The sequence below is a fragment of the Daucus carota genome, chromosome 5 (genome assembly GCF_001625215.2).
Source record: "Daucus carota subsp. sativus chromosome 5, DH1 v3.0, whole genome shotgun sequence".
Taxonomy (NCBI): Eukaryota; Viridiplantae; Streptophyta; class Magnoliopsida; order Apiales; family Apiaceae; genus Daucus; species Daucus carota.
Window position 1 is genome coordinate 26,992,560 of NC_030385.2, and position 15,147 is coordinate 27,007,706.

Here is a 15,147-nt window from a genome sequence, read left to right on the forward strand (position 1 = left end):
CCATCGTTCAAAACGATATTTTACTCATACTTTGGGAAACTCAACTCCCTATATTTACATTTCAATAAGGATATGCATCCCCTCCGTTAAATTACGTTAACTTCTGTTAAAATACTCCCTTCGTCTCAATTTACATATCCCTTTTTACTTTTCGAGAAGTCAAATTGACTAATTTTTTACCAACTATTAGAAAATATTTATTTATTATTTTAATAAATAGAAAGTTATATATTAAAATAGACTAAATTTACTTTTTGATGAATTTTTTTTTAAAATTCTTGTTTAATTAAGCTATTCCCAAGCAAAATGATTTTACATATCAAATGATTTTAAATTTTTAGTGATATGTGTATTAAGTACTGCACTATTTTAAATATAAAAAATAAATATTATGTGATATTTATTATAAATAATACATAAATTTATATATTGAATATAATATATATTTTTTAATTATTTTTTTGGAAAAATTGATCACAAAAATAATCAAAAAAGTAAATCTAGTCTATTTTAATATGTAAATTACTATTTTCTAAAATAATAAATGAATATTTTCTAATAGTTGGTTAAAAATTAGTCAATTTGACTTCTCGAAAAGTAAAAAGAACATGTAAATTGAGACATAGGGAGTATTTTAACGCAAGTTAATGGAAGTTAATGGAGGGGGTGCGTATCGTTATTGAAATGTAAAGATATGGGGTGCGAGTTGAGTTTTCAGAAATATGGGTACAATATCGTTTAATCAAATATGATACTTTTAATATCTCAATTGATAGGCAGAAAAGTCAGTGAAGAAGAACTGGTATTTGTGATTAAACTTAGGAAACACCAGTTGTCATTGACTTGTATTGAGCCTGGACCACAGGTCTAGTGTACTAATCTTTCTATAAAACTGAAGCAACCAAAGGATCAAACACTCATACATTCACCAGGAACAAGAAAACAACATATTGTTACAGCATGATGTTTGTTTGGTTACCGCTGACGTTGTTATCTCAAATTTCCATCTATACTGTACAATCAGCACCAGCAGCATTTGCACCAGCACCCGCACCCTCACCAGCACTCCCCGCATATGAAATTGTGAAGCCTGGTTGTATTCCCACCTGCGGTGACCTTGTGGTTCCCTACCCCTTCGGCACATCCCAAGGGTGCTATCTCGAAAATGAGTTCAGTTCTTTCCTTATTAACTGCAGTGACAGCACCCCTCACCTTGGCAAAGGTTCTATACCTGTACGCAACATATCGCTTATTGATCAGCATATTCACATATCAACACGTGCAGCTCGCATCTGTTACAATGATATAGCAACACAAGTCACATACGAAGATCCTTATTTTCTTGGATTATCAAAATTTCAAGTCAACCATACTAATAAGTTCACTGTCATTGGATGTTCTACTTTAGCACTCATCACAGGTTCTCGGGTTCAAAACTACACGACTGGATGTGCCTCGGTATGTGATGGTGTTCCGAGTGTGGTAAATGGATCATGCTCCGGTATTGGGTGTTGCCAGACTTCACTGCCAAAAGGTGCCAGGGACTTTGAAGTGGAATTTCGAGTTTTCAATAACTCAGTATTAGCAGACATACCATGTAGCTCAGCTTTTGTTGCTGAAGATGGCTTCTACAACTTTTCTTCTTCGGACTTGATCACAATTGAGGAAAGGTTATTTCCTGTTATGCTTGATTGGTCTGTCGGAACTGAAACTTGTGCTATAGCAAAGAAAAATAAAACAAGTTATGCATGTGTGGCACCAGATAGCACTTGCACTGATTCAGTCTATGGTGAGGGCACAGGTTACCAGTGTCGTTGTCCATCTGGTTACGAAGGAAACCCTTACTTAAGCAATGGTTGCATAGGTACGTGTGCTCGTTCCCAAACACCTGGTCTGTTGCTCTGTCACATTACCATATTCATGAGTGCTATGCTCAATGGCTCCTCTCTTTTTCTTTCTTAGTTCTTTTTCTTTTTGCAATGAAAACTGGTCTTTATTTCAGTAATAAAGCTTGTATAATTCTAATTAATACAAAACATTTATTTGTCTATTTTCACTGATACCTCATAAAATTCTTACAGATGTTGACGAATGTGCAACTTCAAATCCTTGTCATTCTCCTGCAACATGTCTGAACCAACCGCCTGAAAGCGTCCAATGTGAATGTCCACACGGTTATAACCTTACAGCTGACGAAAAAGGTTGTGAAATAATTGGTCATGCCGGTGGATCTGGCACAGCTGGATCTAGTAGGTCAGTATTCTTGCCTTCTTCAATACATCACATTTAGTTCGAGATGACTGCAAACATTTGAGCAAAACATCCTGAACAAACATAATCTTGTTGTAAATGATCCCCTTTTGTGAGGATACAGAGTACTGTGTTGTAAATGATCTAGTAATTTGTCTAACCTTTTTGATAATACTTAAATATTGCGAGAAAAAGCATCCAGTCGTAAGTGGTGATGGTTATAATAACAGGTGTGAGCACAAGCCTGTTTGTTTTAGCTGTGGGAAGTGCTTGGATATTTTGGTTGCTGGCAAAAAGAAAGCATATCAAACAGAAAGAGAAGTTTTTCGCACAAAATGGTGGATTTATGCTAAGAGAAGAGCTATCCAAAGACAATGACTTGGCCAAAGCAACTAGACTTTTTACTGAAGAAGATCTCAAAAAGGCCACGAGGAACTATGATGAAACCGGAATCATTGGCCAAGGGGGTTATGGAACAGTTTTTAAGGGACTATTACCTAATAATATAGCAGTTGCCATCAAGAAGTCCAAACCAAGCGAACAAAGCCAGACATCACAATTCATCAACGAAGTAATCATTCTTTCCAGGATTAACCACATCAACGTAGTAAAGCTAATAGGTTGTTGTCTGGAGACAGAAGTCCCCTTGCTAGTTTACGAGTTTATCACGAATGGAACCCTCTCCGACCATATTCATGATAAAGACAGCAGCACCTATTTTTCATGGGAATTATGCCTACAAATAGCTGCAGAAATTGCAGGAGCAGTTGCTTACTTGCATTCTGCTGCTTCTCCGCCAATCATTCATCGAGATATTAAAAGCGCCAACATACTACTTGATGAGAATTTCGTTGCAAAAGTGGCAGATTTTGGGGCCTCAAAACTAGTGCCTCGTGATCACGCTGAAATAGGTACTTTAGTGCAAGGGACTTTCGGATATATGGATCCAGAGTACTTCTTTTCAAGTGCATTGACGGAGAAGAGTGATGTGTATAGTTTTGGAGTGGTTTTAGCGGAGCTTCTTACAGGAGAGCGTGCAATATCCTTCGACAGGCCAGAAAAAGATAGGAGTCTAGCAATGTACTTTATATCTTCGATGAGGACTGGCAATGGAATGCCTAGCATCATTCAGAAAAGTCTAGCTAATGACGAGAAGAACATTCAGCAGATCAAACAAGTATCCATGCTGGCAGCAAGGTGTTTACAAGTGACGGGAGACAAAAGGCCTAGTATGAAGGAAGTCGCGATGGAGCTAGAGGGTTTGAAAGCAATGGTGGAGCAACCATGGGTGGATCAAGGCTCGACTACTGATCATACTGAGACTGAGTACCTGCTCAACCAGAGCGTGCTTTCAGACGCTATGGGAAGCACTGGTCTTGGTTATAGTTCTATAGTTGGATTCGATAACACTAGTATTCAGATGACAGGGAAAGTTCAATTTAGGTGATCAACCACTGCGCGGTTATAAATCGACACCACTGCGTGCTCCTCCATGTTGTGTTGGCAACTTCAAACTTCTAAATACACATGCACGATCATAATTATGAATTAATAATGTAAAATTTGATTTATAGAGAGAGCGTCAAACTAGAAGGCTTTTTTTTTTTTTTTTTTTGAAACGCAGCCTCAGATTGTTGATTTTCATAATCAGAATTAAAATGCTAGATGAAATACTAATAATTTCTCTGGAACATCATAAGTTCAAAACTCAAAACAGCGAAAGCTATGGACACAACCGACATAGCTTCATAACATACTCTGCCTATAATAATGTAAAACCAGAGCATAAAAGTGGAAACCAAGATTCATTGTCGTTCTCAAGAAATGAGATCAATTCCTTGTCCAAGTATAGCTTGTGCCAGCACCTGATTTGCAGCTTCAGTGGGATGAAAGCCATCCCAGAACACATACTGTGTGGCATTTGAACATGTTCCGACAGACCTTGAGTTGCACAGCAGGGATGTTTCAATTGTACCAGTACCACAACAGGCTCTCCTTGTCTCAAAGAACCCTGGTTTAGAATTGAAACAACATTTTGAATCAGAATATATGAATTTGGACATGTTTAGTTTATCAGAATCTAGTTAGACACTGGCAGATTTACCGTTATCAGCTGGCTTTGCAATAATGTCAAGCAGGGGCTGGTAGATATCAAAAACTACAAGTTTGAGATCAGGAAACTGTTTCTTTAAACTATCAGATGTGCGTTTCAGCTTACTGTTGAACAAAACAGCGTCCGCGTTGATCCTTGCAACACACTGATTACTTCCTCCTCCAAACAAAGTGATGGCAGCTGGCAAACATCCTGCCGGAGGTAGGCTTGTTACTCCAATCCTCCTTGCTCCCAGCCCATATAAACTCTGTAACATTAAAACATTTAGGCCATCGTTGGCTTATATATTGTACTTTAAGTTTTTCTAAATTTCATCCTTCATTTACTGCATTTCAATGGGATTTAATTACCTAGTGAGACCATGGGAATAGATGTCAAAACTATATCAGATATGATTAGTGAACAACTTTTTATTGTCTAATAATGAGTACTCCAAATTCCTATTTTGAGACAAAATTCGCTTCAAAGTGTTAATGTTTAATTATGCAAGACATGTTCAACAACTGAAGATTGAGTATTTGAGTTTCTATTCAAAAAAATTTCTTTATGTACCACAGATTTATCCTATGTTTTAACAAGACAAGGAACAGAGAATATAAGTAGCGCAATTAGTATGTGTCTGTAGTATAGGGAAACCTGAACAAAGCCAGCATAGGATCGGAGAAGAATTTCTGAAAACTGATCCGATGTGTAGGTACCGCTGAGGGTTGGATTGATATAGTAATTCTGAAGGAAGTCGCTGTTTCCTGTACTCAGAAGATGGAGTGCCCCTGAGAATATTGCTTTACCTCTGTCTCTTCCTACCATACTGACAATTTTTCGTTGCCAATCCTTGTAATACTCTAACTGCAGTGGTAATGAAACGGCATGCTACAAACAAATACCAAAACGACATGAGGAGCACAAAATATATACTTTAGTCTTCAGAGGATGGATATTATATGTATCAAACACATTTAGATATTCAAAATATAGTATTGAAGGAGATTATCCCTAGTAATTCAGTCTCGTGGATACTCTTCTTCTCTTGTCAACAACAGAGTCTAAAGATTTTATGTATAAGTGAGAATTAGGATAAGAGCTCACTGTGTCAAACCCTTGCCCTGCCTAAAATATTTGACATATAATTTGTAAGAGATTTTGAATTACATATGAGTTAGCTGTCATGTTAGAGTAACCAGAAGAAGCTGATGCAAAGTTGGCACCGGTGAGGATGCTGTTTCTCGTGGCGTCCTGAGTCAGGTAAGCTGGCGGGTAAGAAGTGAACCCCAGGAACTCAGCTGAGCAGCAAGAAATATATAATCAGTGAAGTTACTTGTACATAGATCAAACACATGTTTTATGGCATATTACACAGTATCATTTACGGTACAGGATACAAAAATCTTACCAGTGAAGTCGGTGGCTAATTTTCCATTACAGAACCTTCCAGTAGGTCTATGATTGACAAAGTCTCTTCCATATGGAGGGAAGTTGGCCTTGACAAGGGTGTAGAGATTGTTGTTGTTACCGGAATCAACAACCGAGTCACCAAAGATGTTGAATGCAGGAACAAGAGGTTGTCCATAAGCCAAAAGTAGATTTGTTGCAGCAACAAGAAGCAAAGAAGCTAAAACCCTTTTTGAGAACCCCATATCTTTTAGTTTGCTCTCACACAATGGTACACAAATTACCAGTGCTTAATGAAGAGTGAAGGTAAAGTAAAGAGGGGCAGGTGGGAAGAATTTATGAGGAAATAAATGTAGAAGGTCAAAGTAAATTACTGTTGGGAAGAAATTCAATAAAGCCCTGCATGCAACAATACATGTTTCAGAAACTTAAATTCAGTGGTAATTGTCATCATGTATCACAGCTACTAAAATTAAGAAACTAATGCTTCTGATTGATGAATAATACATTGGACAAATCTTCTTGATTCTGCATTAGACTCCACAATAGTGAAACCAGGATCCCAAAATGTTTTGAGATTGAAATACTTAACAGGATTTATAGTTTAATAAAATCTGAAAATTAGGTTTTTAGTGATTCACTCTTAAAATCCAGGCCAAACAACCGATCAAGTGAGATATATCATCTAATCAAAATTTTCTATTAACCAACTACTGCCTTGCTCTGGTGGGAAAAATTGTTCATGTGCTGAAGATTAAATATCGGTCTGCAGTCTGAGTGCTTCTGTACAGTCACATGTTGCGAGAAAAGTATAAATATCATCGTTTCTTTTCATTCTGCAGGCCATTGTTCCGTGGATCAAGGTGTGTCCCTTTTTTTTTTTCATATCTAGTCAGGTTGAGTTTGTGATAAGTGATTATGCCTTTAGCTTTAATTAGTACGGTAAATTTTATCTTGTTCAACTTGAATCTGATTAAAACTTAAAACATAAACGTAGCTAACAAAATGCTAGTTAATATTAGCAAAACTTGTCAAAGTGCTAGGCCTATCTGGAAAAACAAACTGCTTCCGAGTATAATTTAGTATTAACTATATTTCTGATATTCCTCGCCACTAGCTATCTGTTTCGTCTCACTTTGGAGTGAAAGTTTTGGGAGTAACACTTGCATTCAATTTCGCTTGTTTTCTTCCCTGCCTAGAACTTGGAAGCACAAACATGGATGCGCATATGCTACTCTACTTCCTTTTCTCCTTATCTAAAATTCGGGAGTAGGGTGTGAAGCAGTCCATTATTTTTAGTTTATTTGTCCGAATTTTAGTATCCTTATCAAAAGACTCGACTCCATTTTGGATCAAGAGTATGATGTGCAGAACAAGTTATTTATAATAAGCCTTCGTCATTCGAGTATGAGTTTGTCGAGCTTAAGTCGAATCAATAGGTTAATAGCAATGGTACAATATTTCAAGACTTCAATCTCCAATGACAATGATACATCAACAGCCTGATCTAACATATGTACGCTCATGCATTCAGCTCCTACGGATTAAAACTTAGACCATGAAGTTAAACTGATAATGCTGATCTCGCTGATCATTATTTGCAGAACCTAAATAGAGCTTCCCTTTAGTCTTCATTTGTATATGAAGGGGGGAGTTGTTACTACATATGCATTACACTTAAATAGGCCCGAGAGACCTTGCGAAGGTCTAGCTATCTATGATTACCAACGTGCTCTAATTGAATCTTAAGTCAATTATGAAAGATGCCTCTCTAGGCAAAGAGACTTAACCATAGTGATCTTCTATCTTTCCACTCAACCCATTAGAAGCTGGAATGCATTGTTACTGTTTTCCACTGTGTAGCTGTATCCGAGATTGTTGGCTCGAATATGAAACTCAGCCATTTCCGTGGAAGGAACTTGGATTCCTACTAACACATTTGCACCAGCTTCTCCCTTTTATAAATTAAGAAGAAAACATGTTTGCATTGGTCATTCAACTTCGGTTATATGTATAAGATAACTGACAAATTAGTGGAATCAGACATGGAGCTTCAAGTTAAAAGGTTTAAGATGGTAACCTGTGTGCGGTAATGAAACAGAGTAATATTCCAACAAGGACTAAAGACATCAAGAAACTTCATTAAAGCGCCAGGCCTCTCTGGAAAAACAAACCGGCAGAGAAGCTCGTTCTGTATCCCTGAACGTGCTCCCATCTAGAAAGATCGATAGTTGTAAGTGTTTGTGATGATTGATCACTTCAATTTCACATCTCAATATTCTTTAAAATCTCACACTTGTGTGAATTCATTTCAGTTGCTAAGATAGCTATCACCGACTGCAGTCTTAAGCAAGTCATGCATCAAAAGTGTGAACTTACCAGATGTCGTAGATGATCCTTAACCAAGTCGTTATCTGTAAGAGTAATGGTTTTCAGTTGAGAAGAGTCCATTCTCTCCAACATGGACTCGAGTTCCAGTTTTGTGTGAACTCCAACTCTGTACACAGAAAAAGAGTCAGAGTTTCAAGGAAGGAAACTCCATTAGGCATTACGGTGCAGTGTGAAGTTTCCACAAATGATAATCCATATACCAGTACAATACATTGATAATGACAAGCAAACCATTAATTTAAGGCTTCAAGGTAAGCAAAGATAAAAAAAAAGAGAGAGAGAATTGCTTGCCTGTAAAGCACTAAAGCATCTTCTTTAGCAGAATTATATCTATATCTGAACTCGGTGATATTCATTGGTCCTACCTGCAGCCAATTTAAACTTTTTATCAAACCTAATTAGAGGTGAGAAGAGAGCAAGTTCAAATCTTTCACGGGATTAAGCAGCATACAAGACCACAAAATTGTTTAAAACGGCCGAGCTCTTCTGGGAAAATAGTTGCCAGCACTGCTTCCCGTTGCCTACCAACGTCTGCAAGCTCAGTTACCAATCCCAACCTATCAAAATTCATGTTAGCCCCACTGGCTATGGCTACTACATTTGCATCCTTGAGGTTATAATATTTGCAGTACGCTTCTGCCCCTGCAAGAGCAAGGGCACCAGCTGGTTCTAAAATGCTCCTGTTCTCCTCAAACATGTCCTGCCACATGTTAAGCGCAAAGATCACGGAACTGAAATATTCCATCATTCTATGTGAGATTACACAGCCTTGAATATTACTTTTAACATCAGTTTGATGTATTATTAACACACGACTTTTTTCTTGTAAAGTGAAAGTTTAGGAGTATCTAATCACACATTTAGACTATACGAGTCTAAGACAAACCGGATTCAGACCTTTATTGAGGCACAGATTGCATCCCGGCTGACGAGTACTATACCGTCTAGCAATTCCCTGCAAATGCGAAATGTCTCTTCACCAACTACTTTAACAGCTACTCCGTCTGCAAAGCCTCCCACTTTGTCCAGCACTATCCTCTCACCATGATGTAATGACAAGGCCATTGCATTTGCATCACGTGGTTCTACCCCAATTATCTTAACCTATATATGCCACACATTTACGAATAACTTCACAGCACATAACTAAATACAATGAGGTATAATTAGTATTTCTGCATAGGATGAAATTGAAGCAATCACATAAACTAACCTCTGGCAAAACCCTCTTTACAAAGGCAGCAACGCCGGCTATTAAGCCACCACCCCCAACAGGCACAAATATTGCATGCAACGGACCTTTTACTTGTCGCACAATCTCCATACCAACTGTTCCTTGGCCAATAATCACATCAGGATGATCGAAAGGTGGTACAAATGTGCGTCCCTCTTCTTTGCCTGTCTTGATTGCATATGCCTCTGCTTCATCATATGAATCACCAACTAGAACAACTGTTGCACCCAATCGCTCAACTGCTCTCCACTACAAATTGAGCATAACCAAAGAAAACTTACTTGAAAAGACTACAATAATTTTTCAGTAATTACGGATAGTACACTGGCACAGAGTTGTCCATCCCTACCCTCACCCTGAATCCATGACATTGTATAAAAAGAAAGAATAGTACAACGAAAAATAATGCAGTTTAACTGGTATGAAGACTGCTAATGATGACAAGTTCCGTAAAAGGCAACTAGAACCTTAATCTAGAAAGCAAAACTAAGATTAACCTTAATTTCGGGTGTAGTAACAGGCATGACTATAACAGCATTGCATCCTAGTCTGTTGGCTGATAGTGCAACTCCTTGAGCATGATTTCCAGCTGACGAGCATATAACACCTCTCTCCAGCTGTTTCTTTGGAAGATTAGCCATCATATTATACGCTCCTCGAATTTTGAAGGAGAAAACCTGCAGTGCCATTTTAACATTTTCGACTTACTGAATCATATAAATAGAACACGAGGGGATATAGAACGAATTTGACTGGAAATGGACTATAGCATCTACGTTAAGCAAATGCAGGCATGGAAAATATTCATATTTAAAATGTACAAAAAAAGATTAGGGCCCCTTAAGTTTTCTTGCACATCAGTGTATGCTGTTAGGACTCTGAACCTTGTGTTCATTGCCAGGAACCATCTCCCTACAAATAATAGTTATACCTAATCATATTAGAGTAGAAAATCTTATAGATTATTCATATTTTAACAGATTATTATTTTATATTGTTTTTAACCATCAATGTAGTCACTATATTAGGGAAATGATCTAATACGAATAACCTTGAAGATTTTCTACTCTAATATGATTAGGTATAACTAATATGACTAGGTCAATCCACACGAGAAATATGGGGTTAATGTTTTTTAGTTATAAAAAATCGTGGATAATTTGCTTTAACAGTCAATTGGATGGAATCCAAGCCCTTATTTGTAATGTTCTCTTTTCATATTTCTAGAGTTTGGCTATATATGAGCTATGGTGAACCCAACCTAAGAAATTGCATAAAGGCTCTTTAACGAGAATTAATGCCGGAGGAACCACCGAGTTGGGTGAGGATTCACACTCATAGTCATAGATGAACAAACATTAAATATGAATTTCTAGAAGTAGAATGTCTTGTACTTGTGAACTTATCAAATTGAATTATTGCTACTCAATATACAATATACATACCCACGCAGACAATTCTGCTTTTTGAACTCACTAAATATACAAACATAATTTATGAGTGCTAAATGCTAAATAAAACAGTTGGGAGAGAAAAAGCAAAGTCCAAGAAAATGGACTTACAGGCTGAAGAGTCTCTCGCTTGAGCCAAAAATGCACACCTAGCCTCTGTGACAACTTATTCGCCTTCTCTAACGGCGTCTCGATCGCCACATCGTACACCTTTGCGGAAAATATGCTCGTTACGTACTCCATAGCGCTCACCGGACCATCGGTGACTCGATGGTCCGGCACTGCGCCAACTTTCCCTGCTTCATACTGAAGAGACTCGGACGAACATTTTAAGAGGTGAGCCTGTGCAACAGGCTGTTTCAGCACAGCCTGTGCTTCCGCTTCCACGTAAATCGCGGTGGGGACGGGGATTCGTGTCTTCCGCAAATAAATAGTACTCGTCGTAATATTAGTGGTGTTGATACCGAATGTTTGAGGCAAGCATTGGAGTTGCATCCTAGTTTTGAGATTGAGGCCATAAAGTTGAGCTTGGTTTGAAAGTGTTGAAGTACTGACAACTTCCATTTTCTAAGAGAGTATGATAATTGAGGAATATGTTTACATATGTTGTCTGCACTCTGGTTGGTACTACTTATACTGTCTCATACGCGTTCGAAAAAAAGAATTATTTTTTATTATTTTTATCTATAATACGCACACCTGTACGTTAGGCATTTGTTAAGAAATGAACTTGCGAAAAACAACAAGAATAAGTTAGACGAGGGAAACCTTACGGGGAAATAACTAAACGTTTGACAGTTTGGTTATAATCCATCCAGTATAGAAATGGAAATTTAACCCGATTACGTTAGGTAAAAGAATGGGGGGAATGGACCGAGTACAAACGATTTAAAATAACAACACTTCAAAATTAGGTCACTGATACAATTATGCAAGTATAAATATTTTACTTTTGTCTGCATAAATTTGATGCAAATTGTATATGAATTTACTTTAAGTACAAGCAACATAAAATTACAGTATAAATTATATAGAATTATATGTTATTGTTACATTTAATACCGACTTTTTGAATCGACTCAACTATTGAATCGATTAAATAATATAGATTAAGGATGGTATAAAATTTAAATTGAGTAATTTACATTTTGCATCGTATAAGTTTAAACGTTTTTCCGGCTTCATATCAAACATAATATATATGAACGAGTTCAAATTTCTTGTAATGAAAATTGTAAATGTATTAAAGTTCATTCTATTTTCGGTCCATTTCTATCGTAATCTTAATTTTCAGGTAAAAAGAACCTTGATATCTTTACGGTGCCCTTACCAACCGAAAACACTGGCACTTTGTTTTTGTCGATCGAATAAATTTGAGAAAAATTTATATTGGACATACTATATGCTCGCGAAAGAACGTGGATTTGATTAATCAAAGACCAAGTGCATGCATAACCGACCCTTCACTGATCAACGTCTATATGATGAATCATGCATATGCATGTGTCTAAAATCAAACTTAAAGTGTCTGATTATAGTTCCGAATTGTTGGTTCGAATTTAATTACCTTAAAATTAGGCCCGACAATTTAACACGTAACACGCTAACGCGAAATGAAACGACACGAAATAAACGGATATGAGTTTTTGATTTTTGATACACGAAACTTGAAAATACATGAACACGAAATTACACGACAGATTTCGTGTCGGATATGGTTTTTCATTTGGGTACACGAAATACATGAAGGTACACGAAATATTTGTAGATAAATTTTATTATATACTACCTCCATCCCAAATTAGATGAGTTAGTTGACTTTGGGCACGAAACTTTAGGTGCATTGACCGTCTACTTCCAAAATATATTTTTTTTTGTTTTTTCTTTTGTAAATAAAAATTTTATATTTTAATTTTTATTTGCAAAAATAAAATTTTAAAAATAAGTCATGTAGCTATGCGGTCAATGAACCTTAAATTGTGTGCCCTAAGTCAACGAGGTCATCTAATTTGGGATGGAGGGAGTATATATGTTATTATATATTAAAATATAACCGTGTTAAATAAATATATATTTATATGTATATGTGGATATATATTACTGATACATTAACAAATTTGTAGATAATTGTATGCGAGCATGAATATATAATTCATGTTTAGCATAATTAAATAGATAAATATATATTAAAACTATTTTTTGATTAAAATTATATTAATATTTTTATATATAATGTACATGAAACGGTCCGGATCGGATACGGGTTTGAAATTAGGTACACGAAATTAATAACAGACGGATATGAGTTTCATCTTCGAATACACAAATCACGAAAATACACAAAATGAAAATATACGAAACGAAACGATTGACGCCGCTACTTAAAATACAGTGCTTTGTGCGCGTAGTTTCTTTTACCATTCCCACCAAGTCAACAATTATCGACTATGCTAAGTCATTTTAAATTGTGGAGCCATATGAGGAAAAAGTAGCAACAAACTGTTGTACCTAAGGACGAGTAATTTTATTAGCATGTCACATTCTTCAAGGCTATAGACCTATAGTAAAACAAAAACGTGACAGAACTCAATTTTAATTTTAAGGAGTATATAATACAACGATAATAAGAGGACTAATACAGATTGGTTGACAAAAAATTCGCATAATTTTTTCTAAAGACGACAGATACCAGTTTAAGATACACTTGATATATGTTGATTTCAAAAAACAAGTTGTTAGAAAATGTTGTGGCTGTCCCACCTTACTCCGTAGGAAATATGATAGGCTTAAATTGCATTGTATATTTAAGAGTTTTAGTTAAAGTATGTTATACTCGTGGAAAACTCGACTTTTTTTAACACAGGAATATTAGATTAGCAAAAACAAATGCTCGACACCAATGAACATGCACCTACTAATTTTCGAACAGCATTAAAATTTAGTCCAAATATTTGTATATATAGTAATATATAATACTAATGGCATCAAAACAAGGATGTTTACGTCACGCTATTGGATCATGTCTATTACTAATCTTTAATTAAATGATTAAGTACTAATTAATCACTCTATAATCATCAATGTAACCAGGACTATGAACCCCCTAAGGGTCTGTTTGGGAGTGCTGTTAAAAATTGCTGTGCTGTCAGAAAAAGTGCTGGTAAAATAAGTGCTGTTGTAGAAATCAGATAACTGTTTGGTAATTTTTTGATATTTACTTATTTTGAGTTATAATATTAAAAAAAATAATGTTTTTGGTGAGGTTTTATAATGAAATCTATAACAGCATTCTGCAAAAGCTGAAAAGCAGCTTTTTCCAAAAGCATAGGAGGACCTGCTTTTTCTAACAGCAGCTTTTCAGCTAAAAGCTGCTGTTCGGAAAAGCTGCTTTTAGATTTACCAAACAGTTTTTCACCTGCTTTTCAGCAAAAAGCTGCTGTTGCTGTCTGCAACAGCAACCCCAAACAGTACCTAAGTCTTTCTATGAACCCCCGAAGTTTTTGGTTTAGTGCTTTCATGAGTCTGCAGATCATTTTATAACCTTTGATGTCTAACACGTAGAAAGAGGCGGATGATCTCTAATTTTTAAATCATTAAATTGCTATTGTTTTATCTAAAATTATAACGCACAGTTTTTAAAAGAATGTTCATTTTATTACATCATGTTTCCTTACAATATTTTTCACCAAATTTTTAAGTCAGTCATATTTAGTCATTAACTCAATCATATTTAGTCATCATTGTATCGTACTTTCTTTTTTCTTTATAATTTTTCATTCCATCGTCAACTCGTTCCATTTCATGCAAGTGAATACTGTCTTACTGTTTACATGCATTGGTTTCAAGCCAGGAGGACCTTCTGTTGCCCAGTGCCCCGTGTCTACCGAGAGCAAATGCAGCAGAGAGCATTGGATAATCTCCCACCCTCATAGCCCAATTTTTCTATTTTTAAATATATAGGTCTCACTATATTTACAATTTTTTTCTAAAATAAATATAGCAGATAGTACTTTTTATCTTGATAGGTGTGCTGTAGTAGGTGATCATTGATAATAAAAAGGCCATCTGCCCAACTTTTCTATTCTAACCAATCCTAGTTTATCTTTTCTGGATGGTAAAGAAAGGAGTACGCTGCATATGCTCTAACAGACGATTAAACATCGGCCTATTTGTCTGATGAGTGATAAAGAGATAAAAAACCATACACTACAGCATCCGTTGATATGGCCGAGTTGGTCTAAGGCGCCAGATTAAGGTTCTGGTCCGAAAGGGCGTGGGTTCGAATCCCACTGTCAACATTCATTTTTATTTTTCCACAC

At 36.3% G+C, this 15,147-nt stretch overlaps 4 protein-coding genes and 1 non-coding gene across 5 annotated transcripts; 3 read left to right on the top strand and 2 right to left on the bottom strand.

The window, feature by feature from the left end:
* Nucleotides 1-945: 945 nt before the first annotated feature.
* Nucleotides 946-3,805, top strand: LOC108221507 (putative wall-associated receptor kinase-like 16). The gene is given in 3 exon segments (XM_064093021.1): nucleotides 946-1,864; nucleotides 2,082-2,568; nucleotides 2,570-3,805. Coding segments are annotated over 2 exon segments (1,347 nt in total). The 5' UTR covers nucleotides 946-1,864; nucleotides 2,082-2,349; the 3' UTR covers nucleotides 3,698-3,805.
* On the top strand, nucleotides 961-2,290 carry LOC135152832 (wall-associated receptor kinase 2-like). Its single transcript, XM_064093951.1, has 2 exons — nucleotides 961-1,864; nucleotides 2,082-2,290. Exons 1-2 carry the CDS (start codon nucleotides 961-963, stop codon nucleotides 2,288-2,290), a joined length of 1,113 nt encoding a protein of 370 aa, XP_063950021.1.
* A 107-nt stretch (nucleotides 3,806-3,912) lies between the features above and the next one.
* LOC108222389 (GDSL esterase/lipase At5g03810) lies at nucleotides 3,913-6,165 on the bottom strand. The gene is made up of 5 exons (XM_017396305.2): nucleotides 5,754-6,165; nucleotides 5,513-5,643; nucleotides 5,000-5,233; nucleotides 4,355-4,610; nucleotides 3,913-4,261 (listed from the first exon to the last, which is right to left on the bottom strand). The coding sequence occupies exons 1-5, from the start codon at nucleotides 5,995-5,997 to the stop codon at nucleotides 4,068-4,070; spliced, it is 1,059 nt and encodes a 352-aa protein (XP_017251794.1). The 5' UTR covers nucleotides 5,998-6,165; the 3' UTR covers nucleotides 3,913-4,067.
* A 1,047-nt stretch (nucleotides 6,166-7,212) lies between these two features.
* Nucleotides 7,213-11,438, bottom strand: LOC108220713 (threonine dehydratase 1 biosynthetic, chloroplastic). The gene is made up of 9 exons (XM_017394561.2): nucleotides 10,940-11,438; nucleotides 9,875-10,054; nucleotides 9,357-9,626; nucleotides 9,041-9,247; nucleotides 8,595-8,843; nucleotides 8,435-8,508; nucleotides 8,132-8,249; nucleotides 7,833-7,967; nucleotides 7,213-7,707 (listed from the first exon to the last, which is right to left on the bottom strand). The coding sequence occupies exons 1-9, from the start codon at nucleotides 11,390-11,392 to the stop codon at nucleotides 7,567-7,569; spliced, it is 1,827 nt and encodes a 608-aa protein (XP_017250050.1). The 5' UTR covers nucleotides 11,393-11,438; the 3' UTR covers nucleotides 7,213-7,566.
* Nucleotides 11,439-15,045: 3,607 nt separating this feature from the next.
* On the top strand, nucleotides 15,046-15,126 carry TRNAL-AAG (transfer RNA leucine (anticodon AAG)). The gene has a single exon. It is a non-coding gene; the product is annotated as a tRNA-Leu (tRNA).
* Nucleotides 15,127-15,147: the final 21 nt, after the last annotated feature.

Excerpts from the sequence above, each read along its gene's own strand:
- LOC135152832 (XM_064093951.1), top strand. The coding sequence starts at position 961 with ATGATGTTTGTTTGGTTACCGCTGACGTTGTTATCTCAAATTTCCATC. Across the intron at positions 1,865-2,081 it reads CTTAAGCAATGGTTGCATAG|ATGTTGACGAATGTGCAACT; the intron begins GTACGTGTGCTC and ends AAATTCTTACAG.
- LOC108222389 (XM_017396305.2), bottom strand. The coding sequence starts at position 5,997 with ATGGGGTTCTCAAAAAGGGTTTTAGCTTCTTTGCTTCTTGTTGCTGCA. Across the intron at positions 5,644-5,753 it reads ATTAGCCACCGACTTCACTG|CTGAGTTCCTGGGGTTCACT; the intron begins GTAAGATTTTTG and ends CTTGCTGCTCAG. Across the intron at positions 4,262-4,354 it reads TGCAAAGCCAGCTGATAACG|GGTTCTTTGAGACAAGGAGA; the intron begins GTAAATCTGCCA and ends ATTCTAAACCAG.
- LOC108220713 (XM_017394561.2), bottom strand. The coding sequence starts at position 11,392 with ATGGAAGTTGTCAGTACTTCAACACTTTCAAACCAAGCTCAACTTTAT. Across the intron at positions 9,627-9,874 it reads TTACTACACCCGAAATTAAG|TGGAGAGCAGTTGAGCGATT; the intron begins GTTAATCTTAGT and ends CTCAATTTGTAG. Across the intron at positions 7,708-7,832 it reads TGTTTCATTACCGCACACAG|GGAGAAGCTGGTGCAAATGT; the intron begins GTTACCATCTTA and ends AATTTATAAAAG.